The following is a 17,205-nucleotide window of genomic DNA, read 5'->3' as shown; positions in this document are numbered from 1 at the left end:
ACATACACCAAGGCTACCTTGGAATTCAGAGCTGCTTGAAAAGAGCACGCCAATTGATGTATTAGAGAGGACAATATGCAGACATTGTGAAACTGGTTAAAAGCTGCTCAGCATGTGAAAAAACACAAAAGGACTATACCAACTATACCGTGGCAGTCAAAAGAATTTTATCTCTCCCATAGCAGATCGTGTCATCTGATTTATTTGAACTAAAATGATACTATAAGGATAATAAGGATAGGAATATACTGTTTTATATTGTATTTTGTGACAGTTAGATACTTAGACTTTCAGTTACTTAAGAGGCCGTCGACAACTGAAGTGATTAACCATTTAAAACAATGGTTATCTACGCATGGAATACCTGACGCTCTCGAATCAGACAACGCCCCATAGTACATGCCCAGAGAATTCAATGACTTCCAGAAAGAATGGCGTTTTAAGTACTCAAAATCTAGTCCTTACCACCCCCAAGGCAATGGCTTAGCCAAAAGAAACCGCAAAAAACCTACTAAGGAAATGCATTATTGATAAATCGGATATGTAACTTGCTCTATTAAACTGGAGAAATACAACTGACTACCAAGATGTTCAAGATTCGGAAGAGCCATCAAACCAGTCAACATATTAGATTTATAACTCAGCATAGTCAATGTAATTAAGTTGTTTTCTCTAAAGAAGGGAAGATGTAACGTGTATGCAGCCTAATTTCGGTTCTCATAACATTAATCTTTGATGACCACTCTACGAAATACTCCTTGACTGACCCGCCATATTCTCTACGACGCCGCGACGTACATGTTAAAAGGATGTAAAAACCTACCTGTGATTAACTAACAATAAAAATGTAAGCCCGATCGTAACATTTGTCATTTATCAAAGAACCCAAACTTTATAATTATTATTAACACTAGCGGAGATTGTTAACTAGCCACCTTACCATTATGATAATATCTACTAATATCTACAATCATCCTCGTTTCTGCAATAATGAGCCCATGCGAAGATAATTTTTCTTGGAAATAATAGTTATTTTGGAATTTTCTAATCAAATGAAGAATGAAGAAATGAAAAATAGTCAGCTTATGTGTGTAAATGGCTTACTACAGATATTACTTTTTCAAAAAACTGTTTGTTTGTAGTTCGATTTTCTAATTTCTTGTTTTCTCTTAATGTTTTAAAGAACGCTAATATTGTCCCGGCCGCTTGATCATACGATCCAGCCAGCTATGTCGACTAGACACTCAGAGACTAATAAAATAATACTAATATTCGATTCAAACATAAAGTACTGAAACAAAGATTTAAATGCATTTATGCATTCTTTTTTTGCTCTCATAGTTTATCCAATTAATACATCACTTTTATCACTACCTTATTTGTTTGCCAGCATGAGGAAATAGCGATATTTTTCCGTTTATTGCTTATATTATTATGTTCATCAATGATTACTTTTATTGGTAAATTGATAGCATCATTATTGTTATAAGCCGACAAAAAATGATTTTGGCGTCTTGCAATAAAAAAGTAGCTTATTCTAGTTCAGCCGTAACGGATTTCAATATTTACCGATCATTTTCATATTTTGAGCATGAAGAATTGTTTTAGCCGCCATAGTCAAGGTACGCAAATTGTCATGTAAAAAAATAAGCATGCAATTGGAGCAATTGGAAATCTATTTTGTATGAAATGGAATTTTCGCCACGGCCGTCCTGCCGTCATCCACATATGCTTAGATACCTTATGTTCTTCACAGTACCGCTGACTTTAAGCCGTTAGTTAAAGCACCATTTGATTTCCCAACTTTTTTCTCCGACTTTGGGGCTGAACCTCTTTACTACGGGACTAAGATCGCGCGCGCGACATTTAGGACTCAGACGCTGAACGCAATATACCCCTAACCGTTCGCTTTTCATGAAATGGCGTGGTAGAGTTTTGGTAGCGCGCGGCGCGATTCGCGATCACCCCATAACTTTCAGCGAGGGGAAGATGCCTTTTACAGGCGTGCCGGGCTAGACCTCTTCTCGAAATATAGATAAACTAGCTCTTGCCCGCGACTCCGTCGGCGTGGAATGGTTACTTTGGCATAACGCTAAATTTTACCCCTCGCTTCATTTACGTAGAAAGTGAAAATATTTTAAAACATTCTTTATTGGTGCTCCACTTGTATGGGTCTCATGATGTTATATAGCCTAGATATAACCTTCCACAATAAATGGGCTATCTAACACTGAAATCATTTTTTAGATGAGACCAGTAGTTCCTGAGATTAGCGCGTTCAAACAAACAAACTCTTTAGCTTTATAATATTAGTATAGATAAACACCCAGACAGAGAGAGAGCAAACAAGTCTGTTTATCATACGATGTTTTCCCGATGTGGAAATCGAACCCACGACCCTCGCCGCAACAGCCAGGACCGTAAACTACTGCACCGCCGAGTCAGTCAACAATGCAATAAAGTTTCAGTTACAATCATCACAAACAATGTTCGAACAGAAACGATATTATAATTCAGGCATATGATACAAATACCTATATCATAAACAACAAGAACAAGTTAACGAAAAAAAAAATACAAAAAAAAAGTTATAAAAGGATTTTTTGTTTGGTCTTCTAAATTCAGTCAGGTTTCAACTTATTTGATGGATGGATTTTACATACTGATAATTGAAAATCTACACACAAAACGTAAAGTGCTGCCAGGTTTTTATTAAAATTAAATTTCATACAATAAAGAACACGGTGTTTAATTTTAATCTATTTTATCATTACTTAATCACCCTGCCATAGATTCTAGTATCTTTTTGGGAAGTCCAAACCGGTTCAATATTTTGTCATCAGGTATTGATGTTGTCTGCAAGTGGTACATAATTTTATGAACAATAAATTATAATACTGTAAGTCACGGTGTTTTAGATACTAAAAGTTTTTCTTCTGCATCACTCTACCTAAGGAAACAAGCTGTATAGTTTGCACTTGAGTTTTGTTTTGTTTTTGGCTGATCTGAGTCACGAGCAGTCTGCTTGTAGGTAGGAGTGAGAGATAAGGAGTGTCATAGTGTCAGCACCCATTTCGAGACATGAAATTGAAGTCTCAATGGAATCGCAATAACGGTAATCCTGCCTTAAAGCTGAAAATATTTATTTAGGATAGAAATAAACATTACGGTGTTATTTTGTAACTATTAATCTATTACTTTACGCTCTCAGCAGCTTCATCTGTGGCTCTCCTATCGAGCTTGCAGTTGCTTGTGTTTATATACACTGCGTTTTTAGATTCTATTGAAATACAGGAGGCTCTGTACATAAAATATACGTAACAACGTAGGAAGTATTTACGACAACTCGTATTTTCGCAACTTGTCACAAAAGGACATCCCATAGCATTTGGTAAGCACTGCAGGAAGAGAGTTAATTCCAAAGCGGATACATGACAATAACGGTCTCTGGAAATCGATATATATATATATAATTGTTATTAAGTGTTATTTCTAAATATTATGGACGAAGCTTGATCTCGATCTGTAGTGGACGGTGCGATAGTACATTGAAGATGTTGGAATCATCTCAATTATCCTAAAAGCACTCCTTGAACCAATAGTCGGTGGTGGTGTGAAAACTTATTTGGATAAGTAGCCTCAAACTGTATCAGCGGTAATCTATTGCATAGTTTAATGTAGGTACTCACAAATCCAGAATCTGTGGATGTTTCGTATGTGTTTTCAGTAGAAATTTCTTTATTTTTTTCAGGTATATCACTGAGGTTCGAACTAGTGTCGTTTTGATTTCCCTTTTCATTTTCATCAGTTACTTTATCGGAGAATGGAAAAGTGTTCATGACTACAGCTTTTGGTTTGGTGGCAGGCTTGTACGGTTGAATTACACTAAAAACAGGCTCAAAAGGTTTGTTCATATTGTGCATTTCTGCTAACCTGAAGACTATAAACAATTCTGGACTGTAAAACGTTAGAATTAAATTAGTTACGCCGTAAACAATAATGTACATATTAAATCTGTTATTTATTCAGTGTGTATGCGAATCTGATACAAATTCTCGAACTTTTAGTTTTGTTTTGTTAAGACTAATTTGAGAATTTTATTTTTAAAAACACTAAGTATGCATTTAAAATAATCGAAATACGTACGAATCCGATTCAGGTTGTGCTTTTTAACAATCAGAGTTTATGTACTATTTTTGGTAAATCTACACTTACAATATGTTATAATGAAAATCAGAACTGAAGATTCCATTTTGCAAAATAGGTTGTATTTGTCTTTCATATTTCTCACTTCGAGAATGCAAAGTTTTTGATGAACAAAAACAAAACAGCAAGGATGTCATGAAAAACTGTGAATTGAATTATTTCAAATATTAGTTCATCGCTCGAATGCAATTATATTCCAATTTCGTTTTTCGGTTAATTTCTGAACTTGACTCACAGGTGAATAATTGAAATCCATGCTCACTGCTGCAATTTCTTGGTGTGTGAACGAAAAAAGAAATTTATCGCTTTTAAAACATTGCGAGCATGCTCTGATTTTATGTGTGACGATCAATTTGTGATTACCAAGATTTCTTGATTGTTTTTGAAACTAAAGCGTTTAGCTGTTTTTTTAGATGCGTAACTACATATACTGTTCTCACTCGATTTTCGTTCCTAGGTTGCAATTTAAACCAGTTAAGCGTATATAGGACATTCGGAAGATATCGAGACTGAGTCACTAAAAAGTGATCAGTATTTTTAAATATTTGTTTCAGTGAATGCAGACGAGTCTGACGGCCCAATAGTGTCAAGCTTAGTAATAGGTCAAGCAATTCATAGGTATTGTGAAGTCATTTTATTACTTCATTTATCCACAGGTCGGTTCTGCGATAGCACTTCTGCCTCCCATCAATACCTAAAGAAATTTCACCTCCTACGAGGAAACGAAATCCGGCCTTTGACACTATTGCTTGTAGGACGGAATTTGCCAGACGACAGATTTATTCGTGAGGTAGCAGAATTTATAATAAAGAAAATATATCTCAGCATGCTTAAATAGGTGTAACGTTAAAAATAATCTGAAGTCTTGGCTCCTAAGCTTAGACTATTTTGAAACAGAACAAGTCGTGTTGTAAAAATGTATAATGATGTATATATAGTATGATATACTGTTCATTTATTGTAGCTAATTTTTTGTAGGGTAGAAGTGATGATGATGTTATGTGCGATATATAATATAGGTCATATATAACGTAATATTTTATTATACTTTATTGTATGACACACATACACACACACACACAAACACATACACAACACACAAACAAACACACACACACACACTCACACGTACGTACTATATTTATACAGATCGCTCTTCCTGGTTAACTTACTTACCTGGTGACCTAGCACTGAACCACTGACTTTTGTAATACAGGTTTTCCTAGCATAAAAGTCAGGGAATATTGTTATTGTATACCTCATAAAAAGCCATGTAGGTATATTATTATACTAGTGTTAAGAATTCTTGTACGTGATTGTGTTTTATGAGGTTTGAATAAAAATATTATTATTATTATTGTTGAAGCTCTTGAGATGATGAAATTCGAAATATTTTGGAGGCTAAATTCAGCCTGTATTTACACTACTTGTACTAGAAGACTCTTGACTCTTCAACCCAGAACCCAATAATAGTAGTACTCAGTAGTATTTAATATACAATAGTAAAAAATGGGCTAACCCAACCTTGCCCACAAGACGTTAAATCATCAGTAAGAATTTTAATTGGGTAAGTTAATTCCTAATAAAATCTGCTTCATTGTTCGTTGGATTACTTATTATGTGGTATATAGTACACAATTAGGTTTTCTTCATGATTTCAACGACTTTATTGATTTAGATTTTTTTTAATCAGTTTCTCTAACACTGTTCAACCCTTTTTTTATTGCTTAGATGGGTGGACGAGCTCACAGCTCACCTGGTGTTAAGTGGTTACTGGATCCCATAGACATCTACAACGTAAACGCGCCACCAACCTTGAGATATAAGTTCTAAGGTCTTAAGTATAGTTATAACGGCTGCCCCACCCTTTAAGCCGAAACGCATTACTGCTTCACGGCAGAAATAGGCAGGGTGGTAGTACCTAGCCGCGCTGATTCACAAGAGGTCCTACCACTAGCCCTGAAATGGGTTCTGTGGTCTTTAACAACCTTTTTGCAAAAACAGACCGTCTTTATTTTTAATTATTGTGATTTAACACAATAACAATAACGCCTAGAACAATTTCGTATCGACGTACGTACTGTTGGCTATGTCGGGTGCGTCCATTATTTCATGAGGCGCTACACGTTCCAGTGCAATTGAGTACACAAGTATAACTCGGTTACTTTTCGGTTAAAACTCGTATTCTATTAAAGAGGTAAACGAGAGCGACGTTTTAAAATAATACTAGAGGTCCCGCAGTAGTCGAAATTCGCCTATAATTAATTGGAATTGTAAGTTTGTACACTATTATGATTGTGTTTTATACTTCTATAATCACAATTTTCGCCAAAACTACACTATTAAAAAATATTAATAAAGACAAACAATATTTAATCTATTCTCAATTTGACAACAGACGTCAAGAACAAAAGTTTGACAATAAACAGTATGCATGCGTTTGTGCGTCAAATACATGGTATGTAGTGTGTGTAATGTTTTCTTTATTGATTTAATGTATGTTTTATGCATTATTTAAAAATATATATTAGCATTGTGCACTTCTTCTCTATATTCTCTATAAGTGTAGGAAATTCCATACTCCTCCGTCCGCGCAATTTTCGTAAAAAGGGATACCAAGTTTTTGCTTCACGTATGAATATATAGATATTAATAAAAAAAATACAAAATGTGTGCAATTCACACGTGGTAGAAGTGAAACCTTCCAAAATTAAAATACAATTATCCTAAACGTCTTAAGTATATGTAAAATTTTGTCATTAGTGAATAATTGTAAGATAGCGCCCTCTGTGAATTGATATTTTAATTTCACGTATAATCCTAAATTAAAATTCACTACAAGAGCTTTCATACACACGTTAGTATTAAAAAATCTCACAGATGGCGCTGTATTAAATAGTATGTATATTTCTGTCTCATTCTTTGCTGGCTTCATCCTACACATTTTTGTATTTGTGTCTCTTACCTGTCGTTTTTTCCGTTGCATCCGGTTTGAAATCACAACGATTCTAAAGAAGTTTTCACTTCAATATAGGTTCAGTGCCAATTGTATGACTTTTAAACGGTAGTCTTTCAAATCGAAATTTTTTAGCGAATCGCACGTAGTGATGTAAACTAAACTAAACGTCTAAGCCGCCAATAATGTGATGGCAAGATTATTAAAATAGGTGCTTTAGTTTATTCATTTCGTTGGTCTACTGGTTAGTGATTCTACTGCACCAAGGTGTCCGAGTACGATTCCCAGTCGGAGTCATTTTCATTGCTAAAGTTATTTGCTGATTGCTAGTTCTGGTGTGGTTTATTCGTTTGTAAACAATAAAATATTTTATTAAATGGCAACAATTTAATTCAATTTATATAATCCTGTCGAGGCTGCCCTGAAAACGATCGGCTACATTTTATGCGCAATGTTTTCACACGTAACTTGGGTCTGTAGCGCTTCCTAGCCTCATGTGAATTAACTTTTCTCGCTAGACATGACATTTCGTTCAGTCTATAGCGGCCTCGTTCCATTTGAAGCAAGCCGAGCCTGACACCACGTTTCAATGTCCTGAAAAAAAGTCTCATTAAGTATCATTAAGGAGAACTCACAAATTTTTTAGTTTACTTGCACAAATGACTTATTTCACGGACAGAAATTTGAATTTCACTTTTTTTTTATTGCCCTTATAGGCAGACGAGCATGCGGCCCACCTGATGGTGAGTGGTTACCGTCACCCATGGACTTCAGCAATGCCAAGGCCAGAGCCAAGCCGCTGCCTACTGCTTAATACTCCCCACAAGCCTCGTTTGAAGAAACACATGTCGTAGCGCTCGGGAAACACCGTGGAGGGGAGCTCATTCCATAGCCGGATGGTACGTGACAAAAAAGATCTCTGGAAACGCACTGTGGATGACCGCAGTGGCTCCAGGTAGTATGGATGAGCTCTGTTCCGGTGGCGGGCGGTGCCATGGTAAAAGCGAGATGCCGGTATCATCTCGAACAATTCCTCAGAGCACTCCCCATGGAACATACGGTACAAAATACAGAGGAAACCGAAGTCCCTCCGCAGACCCAGAGGTTCCAAGCGATCCGTGAGAATCCGTGGGATTATCGACAATCCGAACGGCCCTCCTCTGTATGGAGTCAAATGGAAGAAGCTGGTATTTGGGAGCCCCGGCCCAGAGATGGGAGCAGTACTCCACGCGAGGCCGGACTTGTGCTTTATAAAGCCAAAGTCTTTCTCCAGGCGTGAAGTACCGCTTCGCTCTGTTGAGGACTCCCAGCATTTTGTTTAATGGTTAGCGGTGCCAACGCTGTCCTTAAAAATTCGAAGACTGATTTTTTTGTATTAACAAAGTCTGTTTGTATCAATAGAGTGTTTTATCCTTCAAAACGAATTATTTCGTTGCAGGAGTGGCAATTACAATTAAATCTACACAGGTTCTCTGTCATATTATGAAGCATAATTATCTGTTGCTCAGGTTTGATTTTGTTTCACGATATAATTTTCTAAAAAAAAAAAATTAATGATACGGTTGTTTTTTGAACAAACACAACCTGGGTTGATGTGGTAAAACATTCTTTGAGATTTTATGCCCATTTGTTGAATGCGAGTTACGAACGTCTGTAACACTGCGGTTGACTATATTCATAAAGTGTATATTTGAACGCTAAGGACACGACTAGACGTTGTTACGAGTACTACACCTTCATTTGATGCTACTGTACTGTATTAAAACGATATTTTTTTAATTTATGAGCAGTGGAACTCACGACCTACCTAAGATAAGCAATTACCGAACAATGATTAATACTAAACAGTAACGCCACAATGTTGTTACTCATCTAGAAGCATGCATAGAAATAGTTGTGATCGTCGTTGAAGTCGTAGAAGTCATCATGGCCGGACGTGAGACGGCCGGTGCATTCATATCTAGCGATGCAATGGTGTTCGAATCCCGCAGGCGGGTACCTATTTTTCTAATGAAATACGTACTTAACAAATGTTCACGATTGACTTCCACGGTGAAGGAATAACATCGTGTAATAAAAATCAAACCCACAAAAATATAATTTGCGTAATTACGGGTGGTAGGACCTCTTGTGTGTCCGCACGGGTAGGTACCACCTCTCTGCCTATTTCAGCCATGAAGTAGTAATGCGTTTCGGTTTGAAGGGCGGGGCGGCCGTTATAATTATACTGAAACCTTAGAACTCATATCTCCAGGTGGGTGGCGCATTTACGTTGTAGATGTCTATGTATTTCAGCACTTCTACAAACGAATTTATTTATTAAACTATTATTCCAATATTTATTATTGGAACGAACTTCCTTATCATACGTTTTGTTGGCGGCCTTAGGGGCTATCGAAAAAAGTGAAACGACAATAAATCAACACCTAATAAATCTGATATAACAAAAAACCGACATCATTTTTGCAGTGATTTTTGAACGCTTCCCGATCATTTAGGAAACTGAAACATTTTCCTTTCGTAGTAGAAATATACTAGTATAACCAGGAATAATACCCGCATTTTCAGATTAATTTGGATGCTTGGTGTATGTCAACTTAAATTAGTATGGTATTTTAATTTATTTAGCTCATAACGATTGACAGGTATCGGTGAACAATAGCCGAGTGATTTCAGATTATGAATGCCACTGCCGACCATGACATAGAGGTCAAAGACTCAGTACTGAGGAATTATTGTTGTGGGAAAATTATATTCGAACCAGAGAGCTACATCTTGGTTGATTTTGGCGTTCTTTTTAGCATCTAGACGCTTTGACGGCATCTTATATAGATAATTTACATATTTTTTTAAATCACAGTATGGTTCTACATTACGTCTATGAGATAATTTTTGTTACAAATTAATTTATGTTCATCAAAATATATTAAAAAATAAACCTATAATAGAGGAGCAATACTTTGGAGATAAGATATAATTATTATCCGAGTTTCTGAGTGATACGAATAGAGTTGTAGAGAGAAGGGTATGTAGAAGTTAGTTCAGACTTTTAATTCGAATCCTCACGGACTACTTCGGTACTCAAGAACACCTACTGAACTTGGCTGAAGATGAAAACTACTGATCCTGCAGGATCTAAGGAATCGTGCATTATAATATAATGCAGGAATCATGCATTATAATGTAATGATAATAATATATTATGATTCTGCTGGATGACTGCCATATAATGATTCTGCTAGATGACTACTAGCAGAAGAGTTTATTCTGATATGTATTTTGGGAAACGAAATACTACATTTTCACATGCAACTTTGTAACTGAGGAACGTTGACTCTATTGAACACGGCATCGATTACGCACATTATTTTAAAAAAAAGGGAAAAGTAACACTGACCTGGATACCTTTCGATTTATTTTGGGGTCAGAGATACTGTATTCTAATTTAATAAACTTAATGATGGTACGAGTTGTCCAGCCAGTGTTTTTCATGAGTTTCTTGATTGCAGACAAAACGATCTCCCCCGTGTTGAATGTATTATTTATTTTAGCCATTATACGTATACTGTTTTATTCATAAATATTCTAGAAGGAACGTTCGGTTGTAATAATTTTGAAGGCTTTAGGAAACGAATTGTAATACCGCGTTGACGTACAAATAGTAAATTTCATTTTTTGACGTTAGTCTTTGCGCTTTTTAAAACGCCATAGAAATAAGTATATAACGAGCATTGACCTTTTTTATGATAGAAAAGCCATTTCGAGGAAAAGGCTGGTTAATTTTAGAAAAATCATTCTTAAGGATTTTTTTCTTTGATTACCATTAATGTTACTCAAATAGTGTTTAGCTTTAGCAATATAGTCTTGAAATGTCGCCATGATTGGCTTGATAGAAACAGATAATTTAGAAAGATAAAGGAGGTACTCATGCTTTGAATACTGTTATGATCTATAGTCATGTTCATGAATGCAATGTATATAATATGTAATGTAACAACCCGAACGTGTTTTCAGAGATATTGTGTTTAGTTCTTATAATAGAAAAAATATAAAAGTATTTATTAAATGAACGGGCTACGCAAAGCAGTTAACTTTTGACTATGGTAATAGTAGATTTATGGAAAATTAATAAAACGATTCTACAAATTGTACCTAAATTTAATAATACCAGCCAACAATACTAATATTACGATATCATATAGTAAACTCAGATAATTCTTTATCCAACAAGCGATGCTATTACTGACGATGGTATAGCACCACCGGGGCCTTGCTCTATAGATGGCTGGAAGCCTTTGTCATCTGCGACGTATGTCACGGTGTATGTGATACCATCTGGTGCCACCCAAGAATATGATCCTTTAATTACTATAGATTCATCATCAGTCCCTACATTAATGACCTCGCCTTGCTCATCACGTTTTGATCCGTCAGTCTGCTCGTATCTGTAAAATATTTTAAATTAATGTAAATTTATGTTACTGATATCTTAAAGAGTCTGCGACCTAATCGTTAGGATAGCTCGTGTTTATTCTATCTGATAATGTGATTATGCTGGATACTATTTTTTCTAAGTAAAACTGTAACCAACATGTGCTTAGGAATAATGAAGAAATACAAAGTAATTAAAGTCAAGCTTGCAAAATTAACTACTTTCTGTAATTACTCGTACCAAACCGTATTGTAAGCTTATGTCTGCCGCAAAGCAATTGTAAGTCTAAAGATTAGGGCAGTCGTTATTAAAATGTATTAAAATTCCGCCCTAATGCCTAGAAGTAGCGACTTCACGCTGTAACATCAATAGCAAAGATACACACTAGGTTAGCCACTATACAGATCTTCGGATTACCTACCATGAAAAATCCTTAACCCTAGATTGTCGATGTCCAAGAGCGGCTATTGAACATGAGACCGTAAGAGCAGTGACTTATTTAACATCAAACAGATCTGATGACAATGATGACAAAAGATGTTGACAAAAATGTCGAATTTAACTTAAATAAAAATAATTTAAATGTTCATCATCTAAAGTTGTAGAATGGAATACTTACAGGAACCTGTAAGAACCGAGTCCGTCATTATCACTGTCGAATTTCAAGAGTTGTACATTGTCGTCCTTCGGTCCTTGTGGTGCTGAATGGGTCAACGCCAAGAAACTGAACAAAACCAACTGCGAACAGAAGTGACAAAGTTTAAGCTTTTTTTTTATTTCGTCCACGAAGTTTTGAAACTGAACTGAGAGAGTTTGTTAAACTAAACATAATAGATCATTAAAAGCATCATTAAAAGCTTAGTAACGATATATTACTGTTTATTTATAATTTTGAAATAAACAAATATGATTTTAATCACAACGAAAAATTCACTGAGATACTGACTAATTTCATCATGTTGTATACGCTTCTCAACTTCAACTGTGTTTGTCAGCATTTACTTAACTCTTATTATATACATTTCTGAATATTTGCATTGCAACATACCATTATTAGTTAACGTACGTAGTTCGTTACAACGTTTTGTGTGTGTGACCACTCCTACGACACGACGAAGGCAAGACGCGTAAAGTTTGAGGACATCTTTGACAAGGGGTATTTCGAAACTTTGAAGTTTTTAATTATACACGATTGGGCGCATTCGAAAACAATAATGTTAAAGGAATATATAATAATGATGAAGTGGTTTTCGTGATTACTTGAGACGAATAAAAAATTATAGGCTAACTGATATACATTTATTATCAAATAGAGTAATTACAGTAAATAGAAAGTTTAAAATAAACATTTATTTTATTGTATATAGTTCGATCACCAAATTTTAATGATATATTTTCAGGTAATAATTTAAATATACTGATATTAAGTAAGCAGTATTATACACAGAGACAAACATCTTATGCCGAGAATGTCCGAATATACAAAAAGGGTCACATCGTTTAATACGGGTTATTTTTTATACAGTCCGGTTTCATATCGACTGCGGACAACGCCAACGACAAAAGAAGCTACGATTGTTGATGTTTCCTTGACTTATCCGAAGTATTCTTCCCAAAATTACCTGCCATTCCTATTTTTTGTCCCTGCTACGAAATCTGACCCTTTGCCACCTCTTTTCCAGCTCTTTTCTATAACTTCAGCATTTTAGGTGCATTGCTGTCATTTACCAGTAAACGAATTTAAATTACCAAATTATTAATTATTAAATATATTTTATACTTTTATGTAAAAATCTCTGAACGATTGTACTCATTGTATTTGCATTGACACTTTATAATATTAGATAGTAAGGCTGATTTTTGATTGGAACTCAATCCGGTTTGACGCATAACAGTAAAGCGCCCTGTAAACGATCAAATTGTTTGTCAAATTTTACATTTTGTCAAATTATTTGACAGTATGCAGCTTTGTTTGAAGCGTTTGTCAAACAGTCTACGTGTTTGACGGAAATCTTGATTGACGACGCGTTTGACAAACAAGTTTGAACGTGTATGGGGGTGTTTGTCAAACAAAATCTCAGTCGTTGGTCGACACGACGTCTCGTTACAGCAAGGAGAAAATGAAATCTACGGGCAAGTTAACAAATTTGTTTGATCTTTGGTTTGATCGTTTAAGCTATTGTTTGATGAAAACGTAAAGTTTGACAAACAAATCTGTCAAACAAATTTGATCTCTTACATGGCGCTTAATTGGGCTTAACTAATACTCGTAATACCTATGTCATTTCAATCAAAGAAAAAAAAAAGAGAATATATTTATATACAGGTTGTTGTAAGCTAGTAGAAAAGGACACATAAAATAGAAAAACGAAATAAGTAAAATATTTTTCATTTATTTTAAAACTACATTAACTAAATTTACCAACAACATATCTTTTTAACCGGCTAAAGAGGAAAGTATTGATGAAGGTAAAGCTCCGCCGGGACCTTGCTCTATTTCTGGTTGGTAACCATCTTCATCAGCAACATAAGTCACGGTATAGGTAACGCCGTCTGGACCCACCCAAGAAAATTGACCTCTAACATACAAGGATTCGTGTTCTTGGCCTTCGTTCTTCAGCGCACCTTCCTGCTCAAATCTGGTGCCATCGGATTGCCCGAATCTGTAAATAATTAGATATACCGTTAACTCGCCTGCTCTTAACAGTATAATATACATATGAATATAGGTGATACAATTTGTAAACGAATTTAATCTTAGCGCATCTTATGTTGTTTCCAGTACTTTTTTGTTAAAATTCTAAATGATAGAGCTTTATCTATGCTGTTTTAAATTACTGACAATTTGTAACGTAATATATGTATGTATGACTGAAATAAATTCTAAATTGAAATAAATTTCATTTAAAAAATATGGAAATCTCTTTTCAATTTCAGTCATTTGTTTATTGATTAGTATTTTGTTTCCAGTACATTTGTATCTTTTTCATCAATGTGGACACGATAAAACACGAGTACTTAGAGAATACGAGTTCTGAACGTACGGTAGCAATGTCGCACAAACGGCTCACAGCTTTAATGACCTGTACGGAGTGAACACTACAAACGGACCCGTCAGGTTAGAGCCCCGTGAGCTCACCTACTCGTACTGCGAATCTAGTATAGCCCCTCGAGGTTACTAGTATAGGTAGGGGAAAAAAACGGAAGCATGACTCATTATTGTCTCGTGGAACTGCATTGTCACTTGCAATGAAAAAAATATTATTTTGAATAATCGTATGCGGTCAGCATGCCGATTAGACCCTAGCTTAGCACCTAAGCAATACTCCAAACGACCACACCGCTACGGCACAACATATGGCCTCTAAGCTACAAGAGCATTTGAACTTTTACGTCATCTACTAGACTCTACTACTTTTTCCAAACTTCGGACTACCGCTTGGCAGGGAAACGATTCAATCCCCGATAGGCAGCACAAAATGCCTTTTAAGAGTTTGTTGGACTTCTTTAAGAAGATTGTTTAACATTACCAGCGCACTGGCAGAGATACCTCAATACCTGTATACTTTGCGCACATGTTGATTGATCATATTTTGGCATGCATATTTTGATTAAAAGAAACAAAAAAAATGTGTGTAATTCACATGTGGTAGAAGTGAAACCTTGAAAAATTTTGGCTTTTGATAATGAGACGAATGTAAAATTTCCGGAAAAAGATAATTGTAGGGTTTAGTATAGACCATAGTGATAAATACAAAGTTTGTTAATTATTTTAAATTTTATTCATATATACTACATAGATTTATTTAGAACATATTAAGTACGAATATTAGGTACGAAGCAGAGCACAAAGAGAACTTCGAATATAAGAAACACTGTACATTCCTATCCCATTATCTCTCACGTGAAACATTATGAATTTATGTGCCTGTCTTTTTTTACTGTCGCTTTTTCGTTTCATCGACTTTCGAATCACAATGATGCTGAAGAAGTTTTCACTTCAAAAATTCCCAAAAAAAGACTTAACTTTCTGTAGACTAAACAGCATCGATAAAGACTTTTTTTTTTCTTTTTTTTTTTGTTCTGGGGGAACTCGCCAGACCCTCCACTGGGGATGGCGGGTGGGGTATGTCAGACCTAATATCTACTAAGTTTTATAATTGGGTAGTAGGTACTTACCCGAATTTGTAACTGCCGCGTCCACTGTTGACATTTTCGTATTTTAATATTTGCACCTCCCTAGGCGGAGGGGCAGTAGCGACGATTCCCACCAAACACAATGCTAGTAACTGAAAACAATTGGGAATGAAACTTTGTTTGACATCACACCATCATTCCGAAGAAAATAAGTTTAATAATTCTAATAAAAATAATACATTTACGTAGGTAGATTACGTATGTTACGTACTAGATTTACTGGTGGTAGGACGTCTTGTGAGTCCGCGCGGGTAGGTACCATCACCCTGCCTATTTTTGCGGTGAAGCAGTAATGCGTTTCGGGTTGAAGGGTGGGGCAGCCGTTGTACTGAACTGCACTGAGACTTTAGAGCTCATTTCTTAAGGTGGGTGGTGGCATTTACGTTGTAGATGTCTATAGGCTCCAGTAAGAACTTGACACCGGGTGGGCCGTGAGCACGTCCACTAATGCCAATTAAATGTCAACTTTTTATTTACATGTATAGGTATATGTAGGTATATATTAACGTCTTTAATTCAGAACTGTGTCATCTACTCGCGTAAGCTCACAATACGGGATGCAACCAGATATATTTTATCTTCACTTACTATATACTGATTAATATGAAAATCGATTTAATCAAATCGGCACAGTAATAATTAAAAAATAAGCCCTCGTTCTTTAATAATAATTAGATTTGAGTAATGATTATCAAATTAAACTAATTATTAATTTAAATTAAATTGAAAATATTGCAGAAGTTTCACAAGCTTTTTGCAAAAAAGGACAAAAAAATTAGCTCACCAATTTCATTTTCGGTTCGTTTATACGTTAATTACAGAATTAAAATAAAATAAAATGGATAGAAATTCAAAGCGTATAGGTATTTTTAACGTGTCACGCAGTGCTCAGTTTGCGCGGTAAAAAAAAACACAGACTATATTCAGGCGCCTGAACAGCTTGTATGCTTTGTTTGTACGCTCGGCCGAGTGGTCTCGCAAATATATATAGTACTGGCCTGCAGCAGTCTGCAAAAAACCACATTCTATTAATGTTTAAAAACAAGAATAAAAACTTAAGTCTTGACCTGATTATTTTATTAATTATTTTTAATGTTTATTAATAATGTTAACCTTGAAACTTAACTCCTTTACAATGGCGTGGGTGAACTTCATTCAAACTGAGCACTTTGAGTGCTTGAGTGGAATTAACAATGTATAACAAGATTTTTTTCGATGTTTTATTGTTTTATATCTTTTATCTGTTCCGCATGCCAACGATAAAGTTATTCTCCTCACGCCTAGAAAGTTCTACCACGAATTACACACGTTATTTTCCCTCTTTTAATTTCCTTTCTACATATATATTTTATTTTAAGTTTTGTTTTATTAAGTTTCCCATCCTAACTTATCTGTTGTTATTTATACATATAAT

General features: G+C 35.3%; 4 protein-coding genes across 4 annotated transcripts; all 4 read right to left on the bottom strand.

Moving 5' to 3' along the window:
• Positions 1-2,696: 2,696 nt before the first annotated feature.
• Positions 2,697-4,015, bottom strand: LOC149500333 (uncharacterized). Its single transcript, XM_089736829.1, has 2 exons — positions 3,690-4,015; positions 2,697-2,856 (listed from the first exon to the last, which is right to left on the bottom strand). Exons 1-2 carry the CDS (start codon positions 4,005-4,007, stop codon positions 2,779-2,781), a joined length of 396 nt encoding a protein of 131 aa, XP_089592955.1. The 5' UTR covers positions 4,008-4,015; the 3' UTR covers positions 2,697-2,778.
• Positions 4,016-7,554: 3,539 nt separating this feature from the next.
• Positions 7,555-11,154, bottom strand: LOC114244720 (uncharacterized). The gene is made up of 2 exons (XM_028176606.2): positions 10,560-11,154; positions 7,555-7,756 (listed from the first exon to the last, which is right to left on the bottom strand). Exons 1-2 carry the CDS (start codon positions 10,715-10,717, stop codon positions 7,555-7,557), a joined length of 360 nt encoding a protein of 119 aa, XP_028032407.2. The 5' UTR covers positions 10,718-11,154.
• A 145-nt stretch (positions 11,155-11,299) lies between these two features.
• Positions 11,300-12,687, bottom strand: CPR26 (cuticular protein RR-1 motif 26). The gene is made up of 3 exons (XM_028176739.2): positions 12,541-12,687; positions 12,214-12,332; positions 11,300-11,607 (listed from the first exon to the last, which is right to left on the bottom strand). The coding sequence occupies exons 1-3, from the start codon at positions 12,550-12,552 to the stop codon at positions 11,382-11,384; spliced, it is 357 nt and encodes a 118-aa protein (XP_028032540.2). The 5' UTR covers positions 12,553-12,687; the 3' UTR covers positions 11,300-11,381.
• A 1,280-nt stretch (positions 12,688-13,967) lies between these two features.
• On the bottom strand, positions 13,968-16,767 carry CPR27 (cuticular protein RR-1 motif 27). The gene is made up of 3 exons (XM_028176721.2): positions 16,576-16,767; positions 15,774-15,883; positions 13,968-14,257 (listed from the first exon to the last, which is right to left on the bottom strand). Exons 1-3 carry the CDS (start codon positions 16,582-16,584, stop codon positions 14,032-14,034), a joined length of 345 nt encoding a protein of 114 aa, XP_028032522.2. The 5' UTR covers positions 16,585-16,767; the 3' UTR covers positions 13,968-14,031.
• Positions 16,768-17,205: the final 438 nt, after the last annotated feature.

The sequence above is a fragment of the Bombyx mandarina genome, chromosome 22 (assembly GCF_030267445.1).
Source record: "Bombyx mandarina strain Sakado chromosome 22, ASM3026744v2".
Classification (NCBI taxonomy): domain Eukaryota; kingdom Metazoa; phylum Arthropoda; class Insecta; order Lepidoptera; family Bombycidae; genus Bombyx; species Bombyx mandarina.
The sequence above is the reverse complement of the archived record's forward strand: the minus strand, read 5'-3'. Positions and strand labels throughout refer to the sequence as shown.

Excerpts from the sequence above, each read along its gene's own strand:
- CPR27 (XM_028176721.2), bottom strand. Across the intron at positions 14,258-15,773 it reads CGCGGCAGTTACAAATTCGG|ATTCGGGCAATCCGATGGCA; the intron begins GTAAGTACCTAC and ends AATTATTTACAG.
- LOC149500333 (XM_089736829.1), bottom strand. The coding sequence starts at position 4,007 with ATGTACATTATTGTTTACGGCGTAACTAATTTAATTCTAACGTTTTAC. Across the intron at positions 2,857-3,689 it reads CATCCACAGATTCTGGATTT|ACAACATCAATACCTGATGA; the intron begins GTGAGTACCTAC and ends TACCACTTGCAG.
- CPR26 (XM_028176739.2), bottom strand. Across the intron at positions 11,608-12,213 it reads CTCGGTTCTTACAGGTTCCT|ATACGAGCAGACTGACGGAT; the intron begins GTAAGTATTCCA and ends AATATTTTACAG.
- LOC114244720 (XM_028176606.2), bottom strand. The coding sequence starts at position 10,717 with ATGGCTAAAATAAATAATACATTCAACACGGGGGAGATCGTTTTGTCT. Across the intron at positions 7,757-10,559 it reads ATAAATCGAAAGGTATCCAG|GACATTGAAACGTGGTGTCA; the intron begins GTCAGTGTTACT and ends ACTTTTTTTCAG.